The sequence below is a fragment of the Narcine bancroftii genome, chromosome 4, assembly GCF_036971445.1.
Source record: "Narcine bancroftii isolate sNarBan1 chromosome 4, sNarBan1.hap1, whole genome shotgun sequence".
Taxonomy (NCBI): Eukaryota; Metazoa; Chordata; class Chondrichthyes; order Torpediniformes; family Narcinidae; genus Narcine; species Narcine bancroftii.
The window spans coordinates 72,341,468-72,359,542 of record NC_091472.1 but is presented as its reverse complement, the minus strand read 5'-3'; the positions used below and the strand labels follow the sequence as shown (position 1 = coordinate 72,359,542).

Below are 18,075 nucleotides of genomic sequence, written 5' to 3'. Positions count from 1 at the left end.
TTTTGTTCTGTATGGTAATTTGGATCTATATAAACTGAGCAGACTGGACAATAGGGATCAGCCTTGGGGAATAGCTCACTGTGCAGGTCACCTATGAACTAACAACTGACCCAGAGCTCTGTTAAGCTTTATTCTTGTGCTGTGTAATAAACTGATTGTTGAACCAAATACCTTCTTCTATCACTTCATTCAACGAGCACGCTGGACTCAGATGACACATAGACTAAATCGAGGGTAGGGTAAAGCCAGAGTCCGACAGTTTCAATTACATATATCACTACAAAATATAAAAATTAAGGAGAAGTAAGCAGTGTTAATTTAGTAGTTGATGTGATTATCACTGCCCAAAGTAAATTTCATATCAGAGCATACACTGGTCTCTTCAATGAGCTTTGATTAGCTAATGTATTGTGTGTACTTTATCACTTTCTGTCCTTCATAAGTGAACTCAGCCATAAAATTGTGAGACATGAGTAAAAACTGATATAAAAATATGAAGATGAGGAAACTAGTATAGATATATGTGTAATGAATAAAGCCAGTATGAATAGGATAAGAATAGATATTAGAATGTAGGAAGTAAAGTTAGTCTGAATAAGTTAAGGGTCTTCTAGCCCTAGATAGAATTAATATACAAATTCCACATATGTAATTAGTAAGCCCTAGACAACTCGAGATGGCAGAGGTCGACAGCATCGAGTCCACGCTGCTGAAGATCCAGCTGTGCTGGATGGGTCACGTCTCCAGAATGGAGGACCATCGCCTTCCCAAGATCGTGTTATATGGCGAGCTCTCCACTGGCCACCGTGACAGAGGTGCACTAAAGAAAAGGTACAAGGACTGCCTAAAGAAATCTCTTGGTGCCTGCCACATTGACCACCGCCAGTGGGCTGATAACGCCTCAAACCGTGCATCTTGGCGCCTCACAGTTTGGCGGGCAGCAACCTCCTTTGAAGAAGACCGCAGAGCCCACCTCACTGACAAAAGGCAAAGGAGGAAAAACCCAACACCCAACCCCAACCAACCAATTTTCCCCTGCAACCGCTGCAACCGTGTCTGCCTGTCCCGCATCGGACTTGTCAGCCACAAACGAGCCTGCAGCTGACGTGGACTTTTTACCCCCTCCATAAATCTTCGTCCGCGAAGCCAAGCCAAAGAAGAAAGATATATGAAGAGGTTGTAGCCCTGAGGGTCGGGAAGGTGTGAATTAGAACAAAGGCAGGTTTGTGAATAAGGACAATGAGGATAATGACATGATGGGACACCAACACGTAGGCAGACAGGATTGCCTAATGCCAAACCCATCCAGGAGGCAGAAGAATGTAAGGGGGAGGGTACTTCTACACTGAAATCAACTGTATAAAAGTTGGGTGAGCCCTAGTGTATGTGTGTATTCCCAGGGTAAGGGGAAAGCACCCAACTTTGCATTGTTGTATAATAAATGTTCTTTGTTCTCAATTTTTGTCTCGAGCAATTTCTGTGAAGGTACTTCTGTTTCTAACAAGATGCAGAACATTTTTGGAGTTAGAACAGCAGCCTACAAAACCAAGGAGCCAAGAAGCACAAGGAAGCTGGAAAAGGCCTATATGGTGAAAGGCTGTGGGTGAAGCAGTAATATATACATTAAAAGATTCCTCTGGGCTTGGGTCTGAGCACTGATAGCTGAAGAAAATGTCAAGTGATATGGAATGGAGACAAAATGATAAAACCTCTCTTTTGCATTGTAAACTTGTTTGGTTGCATATTGAACAACAGGGAGTATGAAATGGCATAGAGGTGGTGATCATATTGGTATTAAAGGGGATGAGAACAGCACTTGGTTATAATGCATACTCAGCAGGAGAGAAGATGCTGGGATGCAAGTGACAGGAGCAAAGCTTTACGTTTCCCCTCAACTTCCTTGCAATTGAACTCAGGAGAATGATCTGTGGTTGAGAGAGTTGATGGATTATCTAAAAGGATGACTTATACTCTTCATATTGAACAGCCTACCAATAGATAAAATTAGTAATTTCAAGCGTGTTACCAGGAGTCTGTAAAATTGTAACCCACACACATACAAAAAAAATCTACAGAATTTTGCACACAAAACATAATTTGGTACAGGAAACAAATTTGAAAGCCAACCTATGAACTATGCAATGGTTTAAGTAACAAGATAGGATGCTCGTAAATCCTTGGAAGAGAAAAAGAGAAGTGTGCATCTTGCAATACAACAGGAAGCTTGAATAATATTTGGTTTCATTGCCTCATAATGAGTGCACCTGCTACACAAGCTATGACTCAATCGGCAAATGTAACACTTGGCTCGTTCTCTCTGGCCTTGGATTCCTCCTACTCTGGACTGCCCTGGAATACCACACTGGACTGCAAGTTCAGTGGATGCAGAGCTCAATCCTGTATCAGATCACTGAGTGGTCTTGAACTTTGCTTTTGGATATGACTATTTTGATTGGAGCAATGTTGCACTATAGCGAGATAGCTCGGGAGCCTACTGGGTCAGCAAACACAAATGCTATGGTAAAATACACAGTGGATCTGAGAGTAAAATTTCAGAGTCTGAGGATATAGCAATGAAAAAACTGCTACCTTTAGGTAAAGGGAGAAAGTGACTCACATCTGTACTCAGTGCCTGGGCAGTTAAATTAATACACCTGGACTCCAAGATGAAATGATCAAATCTGCATCAGAAATTGTTGGCTCAGGCTGCAGAAGACAATGAACACATCAGGCAAACCGATTTTTCAGTGGAATATCTGTGAGTGCTGCACTGTCAGACTTTGTGACACCCTTAACCCATCTTACTTGGTGGATATAAATATCTCATGACACAATTCAGAAAAGCAGGCATGTACTTATAAATATTTATGCCAATGTTACCAATGCTGTAGTTAAGGTGATATTTTTTGTTTCTGAGATCTTGCTGAGCCCAATTCAATGTCTCATGAATTGAATTATATTTATTCTCGGATGTGGCCATCGGCAACAAAGCCAGCACATATTGCCCTTCCCTAATGTTCCTTGAGAAAGAGATGGTAGGCAGGTCTTCTTAAAGGATTGTACTGCTTTGAGTGAAAAGACTCTCCCAGAATTACTTTCTCCAGAACTGGAGCTCCAGGATATAGAGCCAGTGTTTAGAGGGAGATTCCTATATCTCCACTGCCCTGACCATTGTAGATAAGGGAGGCTTCTGGTCTGGGAGGTGTCCTCACAGTTGCCTTAAGTTATTCCATGAGTAATTTAGAATTTTTAAAAGAAAAGTCATTAGTCACAACAAAATTACGGGATTGTGTTAAATTCCCATCCTCTGAAACATCAACTCTGGAACTCCCACCTTACCACCTCTCTTTCATCCTTCAGGTCACTACCCAAACCTACAAACTGGTGTTGATATATCTGCCCTCACATCTTCCCCCTTAACTTGTCATCTCTTTTTGTCTGTAGCTGCCCTTGTGAATCATCTTGGGATGACTTGTTTTTAATAGATGCAAAATTTATGCAAGTGGCCAAGGAGAAGATACCCGGTTTCTTGCTTTTCAATTAGGTGGCACCGTTAACGTAGCAGTTAGCACAATACTGTTACAGAACCGACGATTAGCACCAGGGTTTGAATCCACACATGCTTACATGGGTTTCCTCTCGGGCTCCGATTTCCTCCCACTGTTCGAAATGTAGGTTAATTGAGTGTAATTGGGGGACATGGACTCGGGGGCTGAAATGGCCTGTTACCATGCTGTATATCTAAATTTTTTTTTAAATTGGCCCAATCAGTATGAGCACATTTTGACTCAATATCATGACCTCCAACTTCAGGTAACTGGCTTTCTCTGCCCAAATGAGAAATGGCCGTTTCCTCTATAAGCCTTTCATCTGTGATAATGGATCAGTTTTTCTGTCCATTGGTTCAGTCTGACCTGTTCAACACGTCCACAGCCCTGCTCTGAGCAACACAAAGAAATACAATTACCATCTAGACCAGTGGTTTTCAAACTTCTCCCTAAACTTACATTCCACTTTAAGGAATCCCTATGCCATCAGTGCTCTGTGATTCGTAAGGGATTACTTAAGGTGGTACGCGAGTGGGAAGGAAAGGTTGAGAATCTCTGCTCGAGACCCAATTGTTACTGAAATATTTTGCTTGAGAAAAATTGTCATTGGCCCTTTGGAGTTATGAAACCATGCACATAACGAGTCAATTAGGTAGGATTAAAACAGTGGTTTTTCAAACTTTTTCTTTCCAATCAGATGCCACCTGAAGAAATCCCTTACTTAAGAGCACCTATGGCATTGGGATTGCTTAAGGTGGAATGTGACTTTAGGGGAGCAGTTTGAAAACTACTGCTCTAAACTATACCCATAAGCCCATTTGATCTGATCTCACCCTTTCACAGATATTCCCTGTCCTGTCCTTCCTTCCTGCTGCCTTCTTGCAACTTAAAATAAACATTTTTTTATCTCTCTTCCCCAATTCTGAGAAAAGTGTTTCAGACCCAAACATTAACCGTATTTCATTCCATAGATGATGCCAGGCCTGTCTGAAGCATTTACTATTTTTGTTTTCATTAGAAGAGATTTAAGTGCCTAGTTCCAAATAGTTATTTCAGTCCTACCAGTAAACATCATTCCAAATTGCAATCCACAAATACCATCCACTCCAATTTCAGAAATAATTATTATAATTACTCTACTATTGAGAAAGAATGAGGAACCTCATTCTGGGGACAAACAAGATGTTTACTTCAGCCAGAGAAATCATCCATTCAACAGCAGTGGTGATACAGAACCTGATGAGTGAGGAGATTTCTCAATTACAAAGGATGAAAGGACTCAGTTTAAATACCAAGTGTAAAGATGTTTCTTGAGCTTTTTCCAACAAATGTTTCATTTGAGCACTGCCTGTCATAATTGCACAGAACTTAAAGGGCATTTGCAAAAGCAGTCAGATTTGGCAAAGGCTGGAACATAGGAGTGTTTTTGTAAATGAAGACTTGTTTCATTGATATCCATGTCACCAAGCAGAGTGCTGACGCACGAACAGGACTTGGTGTGGGACAGCAAATGGAAAGGAGAGTTCTGATGCGTTAGATGGTGATGATAGAAACTTGGAGACCATTGAGAAGTGCAGTGGGCTAGTCCTGTTTGGAACCAAGTAGAGATGAAAAGGCATAGGCAGTGATGGAATAATTATCAATCAGAAAGTTACTTACTTATCTGCTTCAGCTTGTTGTGTGATTGCATTTGTTACTTTAATAACCAGGAGATCCATTCTACTCAAATGGAAAGTCCCTAAACCACCTACTATGTTTCAAAAGTTTTCCCAAATTATAGCATATTTAAATTTAGAAAAAAATTAGAAGTGATACTGTTGACGCTTCGGTTAAATTTGAAAAAACTTGGAGGCAATCTATTCAACATTTTCATATGATGTGAGTTGATCCTTTCCGAATCCTTTTCGACATTTTTTTTAAAACCACAAAATAATTGTTCAACTGTTGAAACGTGGCAGGCCAGCTTTTGATTTCTTTTTGTTTCTTAGTTAGTGGGACACTTTTGTAATAAAAATGGATTCCTTTTCATGTTTGGGCTTTAAGAGATTGGGAGGCTCAGTTTACATGTGTTGCTCAATGTCTGTGTTTGTACATGTTAACCATTGTTAATGCAATCCCGGTATCTTTGTATCATTCTTATATTTATTAATCTGAAACTTAATAAAAAGATTGAAAAAGAAGGAAACACAATTCATTTTTACCAACCACTTTTAAGGAAAATTAAAATATAATTTATGAAGATTTAAAGCCTTTGATTTTTTTTAGTAAATTGAACTTCATGGTTATTAAAATGACATTAATCCATCTTGGCAAAGTTCCACTTTCATGCCAATCTTCCTGTCCCACTTCATATAACTGGCATCAAATTATTTCCTAAAGAAGCATTACTTTGCAAGGTGTCATACTCCAGACTTTGCCACAGATTTTAAACAATCTTAATTATGTCAACTATGCCCCTGTTTAAACTGGAAACTAGCAGGTACCCTCTAATTCCTAAAGTTCTTCAAGCAACAATTAAGGCAAGATGGGCATATTATACAAGACTGAAGTGCATTGAAGGGCTTTGAAAAGATGGATGTGTGATGTTAGCTTGCAAGGACAGAGGTGTCAAGGGAACTTATTTGGAGGAGCAAAGGTGTTAGTTTTGGAGAAGGGAAAGTACCTAAGAGAAGAGGATTGTTAGAAAACTAACTGTGAATGGAAGTGGTGTGATTAGTAGTGAGGAGGGAATCTGTCTGAGGTGGTGGCAGATAGTTTGGAGAAGAAAATTGAGAGGAATTTGCATCTTTGGCACCAGGACCTAGGGGGTTACGACAGATGTTTGACCAAGAAGAGCAGCAGAAGAATTTTAGTCCGTTTCTGTCACATCTCTACATTCTCAAATAGCAATGAGCTTCTGATTATTGGAGGTGAGATTTGAGAAATTGACGGAGTGGGTAAAGGTGTTTGGAACAAAATAGAGAACATAGGGATTATTTTACATTGCTGGTTGATATTGGAAGGTTGAATGGATTTGTGAGGCAGCAGGACCAGATCCATACTCCCTTGGCTATGATGAAACCAGCTGCCCATTGGAGCAGAGACGAGGCTTGGAGCAGATGGGCCTGCCAGGCGGGAGAGAGTAATTGTGGAAATAATCTATCCTCATCAAAGACAAGAGAATTGCATAGTTGAGGTATTGAACTGAATTCAATAAACATTAATGAATTCTACATAATTCTACATTATTTTATATTTTGCTATTATAATCCATTGAATATAATTGGATTTTATTTGTGATTTAGATCCTACATTATTTTTGATCATTTATGGAAAAGACAGAGAAAGATCCTCATAAGCACATGTTGGATAAAGGCAAGTTGCATTTGACAACAGTGAGATTCTCCCTTTCTTGGACTATCCGCATTCTAATTTTACACAATTTCTTTATGCTCATTACATATCATTGCCTCACATCTTAGTCTTTCTATGTCTCTCATGTGTGCATCTCAAAGACTTTGTAAAATTCCTGATACATTGCATTTACATTTCACTTCATCCATAATTTGACTGTAGTAATTGAAACATGACATGGCTCATAGAATTTTTCCATATTTCCAGATGCCACTCTCTCATGGAGCACTCACCAATCTTCCTCATCCTCCCAGTTCATTTTCCTTGTTGCCAATTGCCCTCATCTATTCCTCCCAGAGTCTATTGCTCGTCAACTCACTTGGGGCAATTTTCAGCAAATGATTAACCTATCACAGGCAGTTAGTGCAAATTCTTTACAGCACCAGCGATCAGGACTTGGGTTCCAATCCTTCATTTCTGTAAGGAGCTGGTACATTCTCCACATATTTGCATGGGTTTTCCCCAGGGACTCTGGTATCCTCCCACTGTTCAAAATGTTCTGGGGGTGTATATTAATTGGGTGTACATTTGACAGAACAAATACTTTAACGCACTTTAATCAGTTTAAGATCAGTGCTTCAAAACAGAGTTCAACCATGGCCCACAGCCAGAAAGCATCCATTTTCAAACAGATTTGGAATGAAAATGTACCATCTTTTTATTGCTGAAAGAGTAAAATACGCCGATATAGTTAGAGAGGAACTGAATATGACACAGCTGCCATGTAGTTGGAAGGAAAAATTCTCTAAGCATTCATTTCTTCTGCCACATCACAATCCCAAATTATTTAATTTACTTCAGATGTACCCTTCCATCATTGGTAACCTGCACTTCCACCACCAGATCAAAGACAGAGCAAGCTTCATATTGGGGAAGAGAGGAAAACTCTTAAATAGCAGCTTTAATAAACAAAATGTACTGAGGTTTTACTTAGTAAGTGCAAGAACATCCGCTATGAGCTTAAATTGCTTACTTCCCTTTAAATGTTCAATTAGAAACATAGAGGAAACAAAAGTCTTAAAACAGGTGTTCTCTTATGCATTAAATAATGAATCAAACCCATTTTATTCAACTAGTCTTCTGAGTAAATCTCTTGCACAAAATGTAATACTTACCTGTTGACAGGTTTTCTTGCTCCACATTGTGTATTCTTACCAGGAAGCGTGGTTGCAGAGCTTCATGTGTAATAGTTCTTCCTGAAAACTGAACATTTTCACATTGGTAGATTGATTGGGGTACAAGGACGTCATATAAGGGTCAATCATACAGTTGGTGAATGCAGAAAATCTGTGGGTCTACTGAACGGCACAGGCTCAGCTTGCACATCAAACAGCTGTTGATTCGCAAGTCATCAGCCTCCACTGTACTACTTCCCTTTACTAATGCCATGGGAATAGTGTATCATACCATGTGGCTAATGGTAATCTGAGTGATTAGGTTTGATGTGCTGTTGCAAATCAGGAAGTAGAAAAGCTATTAAGTACCTCAACATTGTGCAGCAATGTAATTTGTAGATCATGTAGTAACATGTCCCTGAGTATCTACTTCCTGATCAGCAATGCTCAAATTCATTTGCCGTTGTAGCCACTAAAAGCGCAGTGGTGGCTGATGAACATGAAATAATGACACACACAGTTGCAGGTAAATCGGAACTCCTTTATTCCAGTCATGCGCGTATTCTCTTAAAACACTGAACCATGCGTGACATGTCATGACGTCCCATGCCAGTTCGCTAGACTTCTGGGAGTTGTAGCCTATCTATAGCACCACTTCATTGCACCCCCCCCCCCCACCCAAAGAACCGGCACTATCACTTGGTAGATTTTTGGGAGGTCGACCCCTGCGTTGGACTGCAGGCTGTTTTGTCAACATGGGCACATGATGCTGAGCTGAGAGAAGATTTCAGATTTCTTATTTATTGCCACAGTACATACATGACATCATATATAACCCTGAGATTCTTTTTACTGCGGGCGAGGCAGCATTACTACTTATTGGTAATGCAAAAAAAAGTAAACAATGTTCTCATCTAAACAAATAAAGAAATGTAAACAAACTGCAATACAGAGAGAATTTAAAAAAAAAACAATAAAGTGCACAAGAGTCCTAAAATAAGTCCCTGATTGAGTTTTTTGTTGAGGAATCTGATGGTGGAGGGGTAGCAGCTGTTCCTGAACCTGGTGGTTCCAGTCTTGTGACACCTATACCTCTTTACTGATGGCAGCAGTGTTCTCACAGAGTGTGTGCTGGGTGGTTGAATCCTTGATGATTGCTGCAGATCTCTGACGGCAGTATTCCCTCTCGGTGTTCTTGATAGTGGAGAGGGTTTTGCCTGTCACATCCTGGGCTGTGTTCACTACCTTTTGTTGTATGCTCAGGGGTATTGGTGTCCCCAAACTGGACTGTGATGCAGCTGGTCACCACACATCCATGGAGATTTGCCAGGGTTTCCAATGCCATACCAAACCTCTGCAAACTGCTGAGGAAGTAGAGGTGCTGATGGTTTTTTTTCATGATGCCATTTGTGTGTTGGGATCAGGAAAGATCCTCCAAGATAATGACTCCCAAGACCTTAAAATTTGCTCACTTCTTCACCTCTGAACTCTCAATGTTCACTGGATCGCATGCATACATCTGGTATGGCAACACATGGCATAGTGAAGAAATGTTTACATTTCTTTATTTGTTTACATGTGTACTTTGTGTAGTTTAAAAAAAATTACTAATTAAGTGGTAATTCTGCCTCGCCTGCAGGAAATAGAATCTCAGGGTGTTTATGATGTCATGTATGCACTCTTTCAATAAATCTGAAAATTTGAAATTAGAAATTAGATGTTGTATTTCAGGCTTCTGGACCTTTTTCCTGAAGATAGCAATAAGAATATGTTGTGACCAGGGTGAAGGATTTCCTTTATGATGTTAGCTGCTTCTTGAGGCACCATTTCACACAGATGCACATCTTCAGTCAATGGCAGTCAGATCCCATGACAGTTTGCCTCTTTCTGCAGCTTTCATCAATCTTGGGCATTTAAGTTTTGAATGAAGGCCATGATGCAAGCAGTCCATCTGCAGAAGTTCTCTAAGAAAATTCACTGAAATGTCAAATCTCCTGTTAAGACCCCAAAACCCAGCAGCAATAGACATTCACCAAGACAAGTAGTTACTTAAACAAAAGTTGTTTTTAATTATCTTTAAACATGAAAACATAATCAAACTTTAACTTATCTCTATTAAGTTAACTAACTCAACTTAACCCCCCTCTAATTCTAAGCACACATGTATGTAATGTCTGTAAATTTAAGAAAAGTTCTTTGGTTCACAGTTCAATCTCACTTCTCATTCTTCCAAGTTTTCTAGTTGCAGGCAATTCTTATACTGTGCACATAATTTAATATGTATAAAGTTCACCAGGCTTTGGTGCTCGAACGGTAAATGTTTACTGCTCAGGAAGGTTCTTTGTAGGTTTCAGAAAGATTTTTTGTTTCAGGATTTCCACAACTGAGGTACCACCATTACTTACTTCAATGTCTTGCTGATGAAACTTGCCCCATCAGGGTTCTCCAGATGATAACCTCTTTCTTTCAGGCTATCACAGAGTTCCTTTCTGTTCTCCTTATTCCAAGAGAAACATCAGACAGATAGCACCTCCAGCCATCTGCCACTCTGGAATTTCTGTTTCAGTTCTAACCAGCTTTTTCTGCTTATTTCAGCTGTGACTGTTCACTCACTCTCTCTCTCTCTCTCACTTGCAAAACCACCCTCCTTCTCTAGCAAACAATAAGAGTTAGTCTTCTGTCCCATCTGTTGTTTTTAGGTAAACAAGAACTAAGGAGTGACCTCTTTGCAGAAAGGCCAGAAGTCTTGTAAAAATGATCAACACAGACAACCTGTCTCTAGTCCATTCATTTCATGACATCATTTCAATTAGCACATACTTGCAAAATATGCATAGCATTCTCCATAGTTTCTGTTAAGTCACCGAATATGAATTCTTCAGTACTTCAAATAAGATCTGTTTTAAATTGTGTGTATGTATGTAACCTTCTCTAATTTTACCAATTTATCTCCCAAATACATCTACAAATATTACATCACACTTCTCAGACTTCTTTGAAAGTAGGAGCATTGGCGTGTTGGCTCCAGAGTCATTCAATATGTGGGTTCCCAGGAACTAACCCTCTCCACTGCTATCCTGCCAATGAAGACAGGTGCTTGCTCTCACAGCCCCTTTTTCCATTAAGTTATTGATGTCAAGAGGTGATCAAGACAGCCAATTGGTGCACAGCACACTCACAGACAAAGGTTGAGAAATAATGACTGAGATATTGGCTCTTATTGTGAAAAATGTTACACGAGAAGCTTAGCAGCAGCTTACGTTTTTGCACAAGTAATCTGAATACTTTTTAGGTCCCGGCCTTTCAAATGGCTTCTGCATTTGCTTTGCATTTCCAGTACCCATGAATCTTTGATATTTACTTGATATAAAAATTGGGTTATGTGTGAGTGGTTCATAATATTTCCTGCATAATTGCACAATGATCAAAACTATGATGCGCTTAAGTGCATCACATGACACTTAATATGATTTACTGTTTGGATATATTCCTTGGTGAAATCCACTTAAATCTTTATTCAGACCATCTAAAATATACTGTAGTTAAATATTTACATGTATTGCAGGGAGATAGGAAAGTTGCCAAACATTTGGTTAAAATGATCTGCCTTTCATTTTGCTGAATGCAATTTAAATCTTCCCATGGGCAGTGAAAATGCTGACCGACCAAAGGAACTATTCACACTAACCATCTGAGACTCTCATATTTATGAAACTATATTTAATTTTATTTACGTATATTTGACATGTATAAGCATTGTGTGTCTGTATGTGTTATGTTTGGTTGTGTATCTCCATGTTTTGCACTGAACACCCGGAGGACACTGTTTAGTCAGGTTGTACTTGTGCAATCAGATTATAATAAACTTGAAATTAAATAACTGGAGATCTGATTTAAAGTTCTTGCCAGGAATTTTTTGGAAATTATATTGTGTTCTGAACTGAAAAGAATTTTTGTTTAAGTTGCAAATGTGAGCTTTTGGCATATTGGCCTTCATTAATCAAGGTATTAATTACAGGAGTTGGGATGTTATGGCAAAGTTGTACAAGACATTAATGAGGCCAAATTTGGAGTATTTTGTGCAGTTTTGGACACCTAACTACAGGAAAGATATCAATAAGATAGAAAGAGTGCAGAGAATATTTACTAGGATGTTGCCCGGACTTCAGGAACTGAGTTACAGGGAAAGATTAAACAGGTTAGGACTTTATTCCCAGGAGCGTAGATGAATGAGGGGATATTTGATGGAGGTATTTAAAATTATGAGGGGGATAGACAGAGTAAATGCAGTTAAGTATTTTTCTACTGAGGGTAGGTGAGATACAAACCAGAGGACATGGGTTAAGAGTGAAAGGGGAAAGTTTAGGGGGAACTTCTTCACACAGAGAATGGTGCGAATGTGGATTGAGTTGCCAATTTAAGTGGCGAATGTGAGTTCAATTTTATCATTTAAGAAGAATTTGGACAATTACATGGATGGGGGCATTATGAAGGGCTATGGACTGTGTGCAAGTCAGTGGGACTAGGCAAAAATAAATGGTTCAGCACAGATTAAAAGAGCCAAAGGGGCATGTTTCTGTGCTGTAATATTCTATAGTGTTACAGAGTTCTGTGTTGTGTATTGGCCTATGTGTTGTGTGGTTTTATGATAAAAAGTGACAGTTTGCCTTAAAGAGCCAAGGTGAAGGTGGACTGCTGAGAAAGTGGGAGACGGACTGAACATGTACAGAAAATTTTTTAGAATTTCTGGACTTGGACGATAAACCATCACTGGGGGTGCTGTGGAGTGGAAGAAGGCCCAGTGCATGAGTCATGGACTGGAGGACAGTTTAGAATGTTGGGATTTCAAAAAGGCAGCCATAAGGATCCGGATGTAGCCAGTTGTTCCTCTCTCTGGAAGTAACACAAGACAACTCTCTCTCATTCAAAGATCTTTTGGCTTCAGTTTACCAAACAAACTGAATTTTGTTTATGATCTTTGCTTCAGTTGAGATCAAAGTTTTGTGAGTCTTGTGTGTTTTGTGTCTAAGTTTTTCAGTGGGCTGGTTGGAAGTGTAGCTTAGACTTTAATTACATAGGTTATATTTAGGCTGGGGAATTTATTAATTTTACACTGTTATAGAGATTTGCATAGTAACCAGTAGGGATTGTTATAAAAGGGGGGATTTTGAATTAAAGTTTGAAGGTGAATTTTTTGTTAAAAGTAATTGTTCATCTTTACTCCTGAGTGATATGCCTTATTCGAGGTTGCTGGTTTGATCTTGTAACAATAGGTCTAATACATTTCTTCTGAGGCAACCTCACACCCTCCCAATGACCAAGAGAGATGATGGCATACTTCAGTTTCTACTCCAGTTCTGATAACATTGATGTGGGATCTGCAGTTTCAGTCAGCTGGGACAGATGTGGACAGGGAAGGGGTGGGGTTGTTTAGACCCTCTGCTTGGCAACATGCCTCGAGTTGGTATGAGGAAGTTAGTGAATTTCCAGATACTGACCCCTTTTTTTAAAGTGAGGGAGCAAATAAGAAGATTGCATTCTCTTTTAAAGGATGATTTGAGAATTTCTGGGGGCTACACAGTTAGTGCAATGCTATTACTGCACCAGCAACCTGGGTTCAAATCAGGTGCTGTCTGTAAGGAGTTTATAGATTCTACCCGTGTCTGCGTGGAGTTTCTCTGAGTGCTCCAGTTTCTCCCCACCTTTCAAAATGTAAGGGTTGTAGGTTAATAGGAGTATTTAAGTGGTTGGGGGGGGGGCAGGGGAAACATGGGCTGGAAGGGCCTGTAACCATGCTGTGTGTCTAAATTTAAACATTTAAAATGTTCTCAAAATTTTCAGGAATCCCTTGCCGTGACAGAGAATGGAGTAGAGGGCCTATATCTTGACAAATAAATGAAATGGCCTGTGAACTTGTTGAGTGTATGGATAGTCCTCTTGCTGGAGTTATTACCTGGGAGAGAACAGTGCCATTAATTTGCTTACTATTAATGGATTTTGGGTCTTGGCTGATATAGTTGTAGGTTGTTTATCAGAGGCCCAAGGTACCTTCTGTAGGTAGCACCTGTATCTTAAGTATGCAAGAGAGTGCTACTTGTAGATCATGAATTTGGTGTCAATTTTAAAGCTTTAATTGATGAGCACTTCTTTCTGGTGATGGTCTAAGTTTGTGGTGCCACACTAGATAATGGGAATTGGACGAGGAGTGGGTGAGATTTCATTGACACCTCCCCCACAGATTTGGTTTGCATTATGGACCTTTATTGTTGGGGCTTGTGCAACAGGAATAGGTTGAAGACCTATGCTTTATAGATCTTTACAGAAAGGCAATTCTCCCATACATTTCAGTGAATGACCGAGCACAACCTGAGTACGAACATGTGCAAGTGCTATCTGTGTGCTGCAGCTCGATGATAGAGGTTGAAGTGACCTTGATTTTGAAGTGGTGGGGAAGGTCGAACAGATTCCCATTAAATTTGTACAATTTTATCAATCTAGCTGAATGCTTGCTGGATGTGAAATGCAATATTACATGGCTGGACGATGTCAAACTGCCAGGAGAGGTTGGTAGAGCATGGATTGCTTGGCTCTGGCACAACCTCAGTCAAGGACATCCTATATTAAACAATTCACCATAGCCATCCTCCTTCATAGTGTGGACCTGTAATGTCAGGATCCTCATTGTCAGCTCTGTGTCTGTCCTGAACATTGTTCCTCATGGTAGGGAATTTAAACATTTTGACATCAGCATTTCTTGCCTGAATGACACACAAATTGGAGATGGCCAGCTTCAAAGAACAAGGCCGCGGATGCCTACTTCACAAAGGACAAGCCAGAACACAAGAACACTTCTTGCAGCACTTCCAGTATGGAATTGACATGATGGAATGACAAGAATTTTAATTCCTGACAAGGAAATATTTGGTTATCATTGCAAATTAAGCATTAGGAACTAAATTTGCACCCAAGCCTTCAAATGTGAAGCCAACCTGAAGATGCATAACAAGAACTCTAAAAATCGTTCCACATCCAACCTCTCAGCAGAATAGTTCAGTGGCAGGCTGTTAAAGAGTACTGATGGGCAAGAGCAGATGTTCTCAACTGAAAAAAATAGTCCGTGGGGAAGTTTCCAATTTCTTGCAATGAACCATCTTTACAATTAAATGGAACTATGTGAATAGAATCTGAACAAAGAAAGAGTGAAGTGGAGAGGTTTATAAATATTAAAGGTACATTCACAAGGGATGAGAATGAGCAATACAGATATCTCAATAAGTGAGAGGACAGCAATGGAGTGCAGACTAAAATTGGATTATAACTCAACACAAGAACAGAAGGAAAAAGGAGCAGTAAACCATCTGGCTTGTTGAACCTGCTCCACAATTTTAGTCACTCCATCTACCTGCATTTTTATCATAACCCTTAATTTCCGTTCCATGCAAAAAAAAAACCTGAAATAGATTATCATTTGTTAGCAGATGAACGAAACAAGGGCACCAAAGTGATTCTGGATGCACTTCACTTTACAACAGGGAGAGTACGTGAACGTTACATTCAATCACTTCAATGCAATTTCAATAAAGTGTTTAATGAAATTTTTATTGTTACAGAGTCCAGAGGACCCCAAAAACCAGCATCAATAGATATGCACCACCACACAGAGTTACTTAAACAAAAGTCGTTTTTGATTATATTTGAGCAAGAAAACTGAATTAAACTTTAACTCATTACTTAATAAGTACTTATTATTGAATTATTTTTAACAGTGTAGCGGCGGCTACTCTGCTTACTGAATGCTCTCACAATCAAAAGGGTTGAGTTTAGTGAGCAAAACTCATTTATTGAGGTCTGCCTGGCTGGTCTTATACTCCCAGCCTGGACCTGGCTGAGAACCGCGCCGGGGGCCCTGACATCACCGCAGACCCTGACATCACCGCGGATTCATGTGGGCCGCAGAGCGTGGGCTTCTGAGACTGGTGATGAGGTCACCATTTTGGCCAACTGCCCCACCGCATGCATGACACGTGGGGCCGGTTCGCCTGCCTAATGGCGTGCCGCCACACAGCATCCCCCCCCCCCCCAAGAACCGGCACCAATGTCCTTTTTTGCTGGGCGGCCTTGCTTCTTGGGTTGAGCAGGAACCACTGGCTCGTTGGGTTCGAGGTGTGATGGCTTTAATCTATCCACAGTAAACAGTTCCCTCTTACCACCAATGTCCAGCGTGAAGGTGGATCCTGAATGCTGGATGACTCTGTACGGCCCTTCATTCGGTCTTTGAAGGGGTGCTGTGGCAGGGCCTCGCCTGATAAAAACATACTCTGTGGAATACAGCTCATTGGGGATGTAAGAGGTCTGTGTGCCATGTCTGGGCGGTGGTGGGGGTGTGAAGGAGTCCAACAAGGCCCAGAGGCGGGGAAGTAAACCGTGCAGTGACTGTTGCCGGTTGTGAGGTGCATTGATAAACTCACTGGGCAGGGCTAGCGGTGCACCATAGACCAGCTTGAATGATGATGCCTGCAGGTCTTCTTTGGGTGTTGAGCGGATGCCCAGGAGTACCCAAGGTAGCTCATCCACCCAGTCAGGGCCGGTGAGGCGGCCCATAAGTGCCGACTTAAGGTGGCGGTGCAATCGCTCGACCAGTCCATTGGCCTGTAGGTGACCGTTGTGTGATGCAGCTCGACTCCCAATGGAGACATTGCACAGGACAATATCATCACCAAGAGGAGTCGGGAGGTCCTGGAACCGTAGGCCCGTGATGGTGGTCCTGAAGGCCTGCATCTCCTTGTCGGACTTCTGATCCCGGGCAAGCTGGTCGTAGTCTAGGCCGGGTGTCAGCGAGCAAATGGCCGGTCGGGAGAGCATGTTGGTGACCACGTTGTCTTTCGCCGCCTTGTGTCGAATGTCGGTGGTGAACTCCGACACAAAGGACAGGTGATGCTGTTGGCGGGCCGACAGGGATCTCTAGCCATAGTGAGCACCTGAGTGAGGGGGTTTGTGGTTGGTTAAAATGGTGAAAGGCCTCCCCTCCAAGAAATAGCGAAAATGACCCACAGCGAAGTAATGACCCAGCAACTCATGGTCGAAAGCACTATACTTGCGCTCTGGCGGACAAAGAAGTCGGTTAAAGAATGCCAGTGGTTTCCACTGTCCATTAACCTGCTGCTCCAGGATGGCAATGACGGCGGTGGCAGAGACATTGATGGAGAGCACCATATGAAGGTCAGTGCATGGGTGGACGAGCAGGGTGGCCTTCGCCAGGGCAACTTCCATGTCTGGAGTCCAGACGAATATCTTGTCTTTGGCCACGATGAGGGCAAATAGCAGCTGCATGATGCGTGCAGCGCCTGGAATGAAGCAGTTATAGAAATTGACCATACCCGCGAACTCCTGTAGCCCCTTGCGGTTGTCCAGGTGTGGGAACTCTCTGATTGCAGTGACCTTCGTAGCAATTGGTGTATCTCTTTCGGCCATGATGGTACGGCCCAGGAACTGCATGGACTCTTTCCCGAACTGGCATTTGGCCGGGTTGATCATTAGGCCAAAGTTGGCCAGTCGGAAGAGGGTGTGCAGGTGAGACTTGTGTTGTGTTCGGTCTCTGCTGGCGACAAGAATGTCATCCAGATAAATGAACACGAAATTAAAATCCCTGCCCACTGTATCCATGAGGCGTTGAAAGGTCTGGGCAGCATTCTTGAGCCCGAAAGGCACGTGTAGAAATTCGAACAAGTGAAAGGGGGTGATGATGGCCGTTTTGGGGATGTCCTCAAGGTGCACCGGGATTTACCCATGCATCAGGTTGACCTTGGAGAACACCCTCGCGCCATGCTGGTTGGCCGTAAAGTCCTGAAAGTGAGGGGTGGGGTAACGGTCAGGTACTGTCGTGTCGTTAAGCCGTTGATAATCTCCACAGGGGCACCAGGAGGCTTTCGGGCCAGGTGGAGCAGCGAGGCCCAAGGACGCTCAGAGTGTCGAATGATCCCCAGTTCCTGCAGATGTGAGAACTCCTCTTTTGTTATCTG

The 18,075-nt window shown here is 41.4% G+C and overlaps 1 protein-coding gene across 3 annotated transcripts in view; it reads right to left on the bottom strand.

The window, feature by feature from the left end:
- ipcef1 (interaction protein for cytohesin exchange factors 1) overlaps window positions 1-8,358 on the bottom strand; it is a 77,763-nt gene extending 69,405 nt beyond the window's left edge. Inside the window, exon 1 of one of the 3 annotated variants that reach the window (XM_069931602.1) lies at window positions 8,057-8,358. In XM_069931602.1, coding sequence (XP_069787703.1) covers window positions 8,057-8,083 — 27 coding nt within the window. In that variant the 5' untranslated portion in view covers window positions 8,084-8,358. The remainder of the gene's footprint in view (window positions 1-8,056) is intronic. The other 2 variants (XM_069931604.1, XM_069931606.1) reach the window with 2 other exon arrangements.
- Window positions 8,359-18,075: the final 9,717 nt, after the last annotated feature.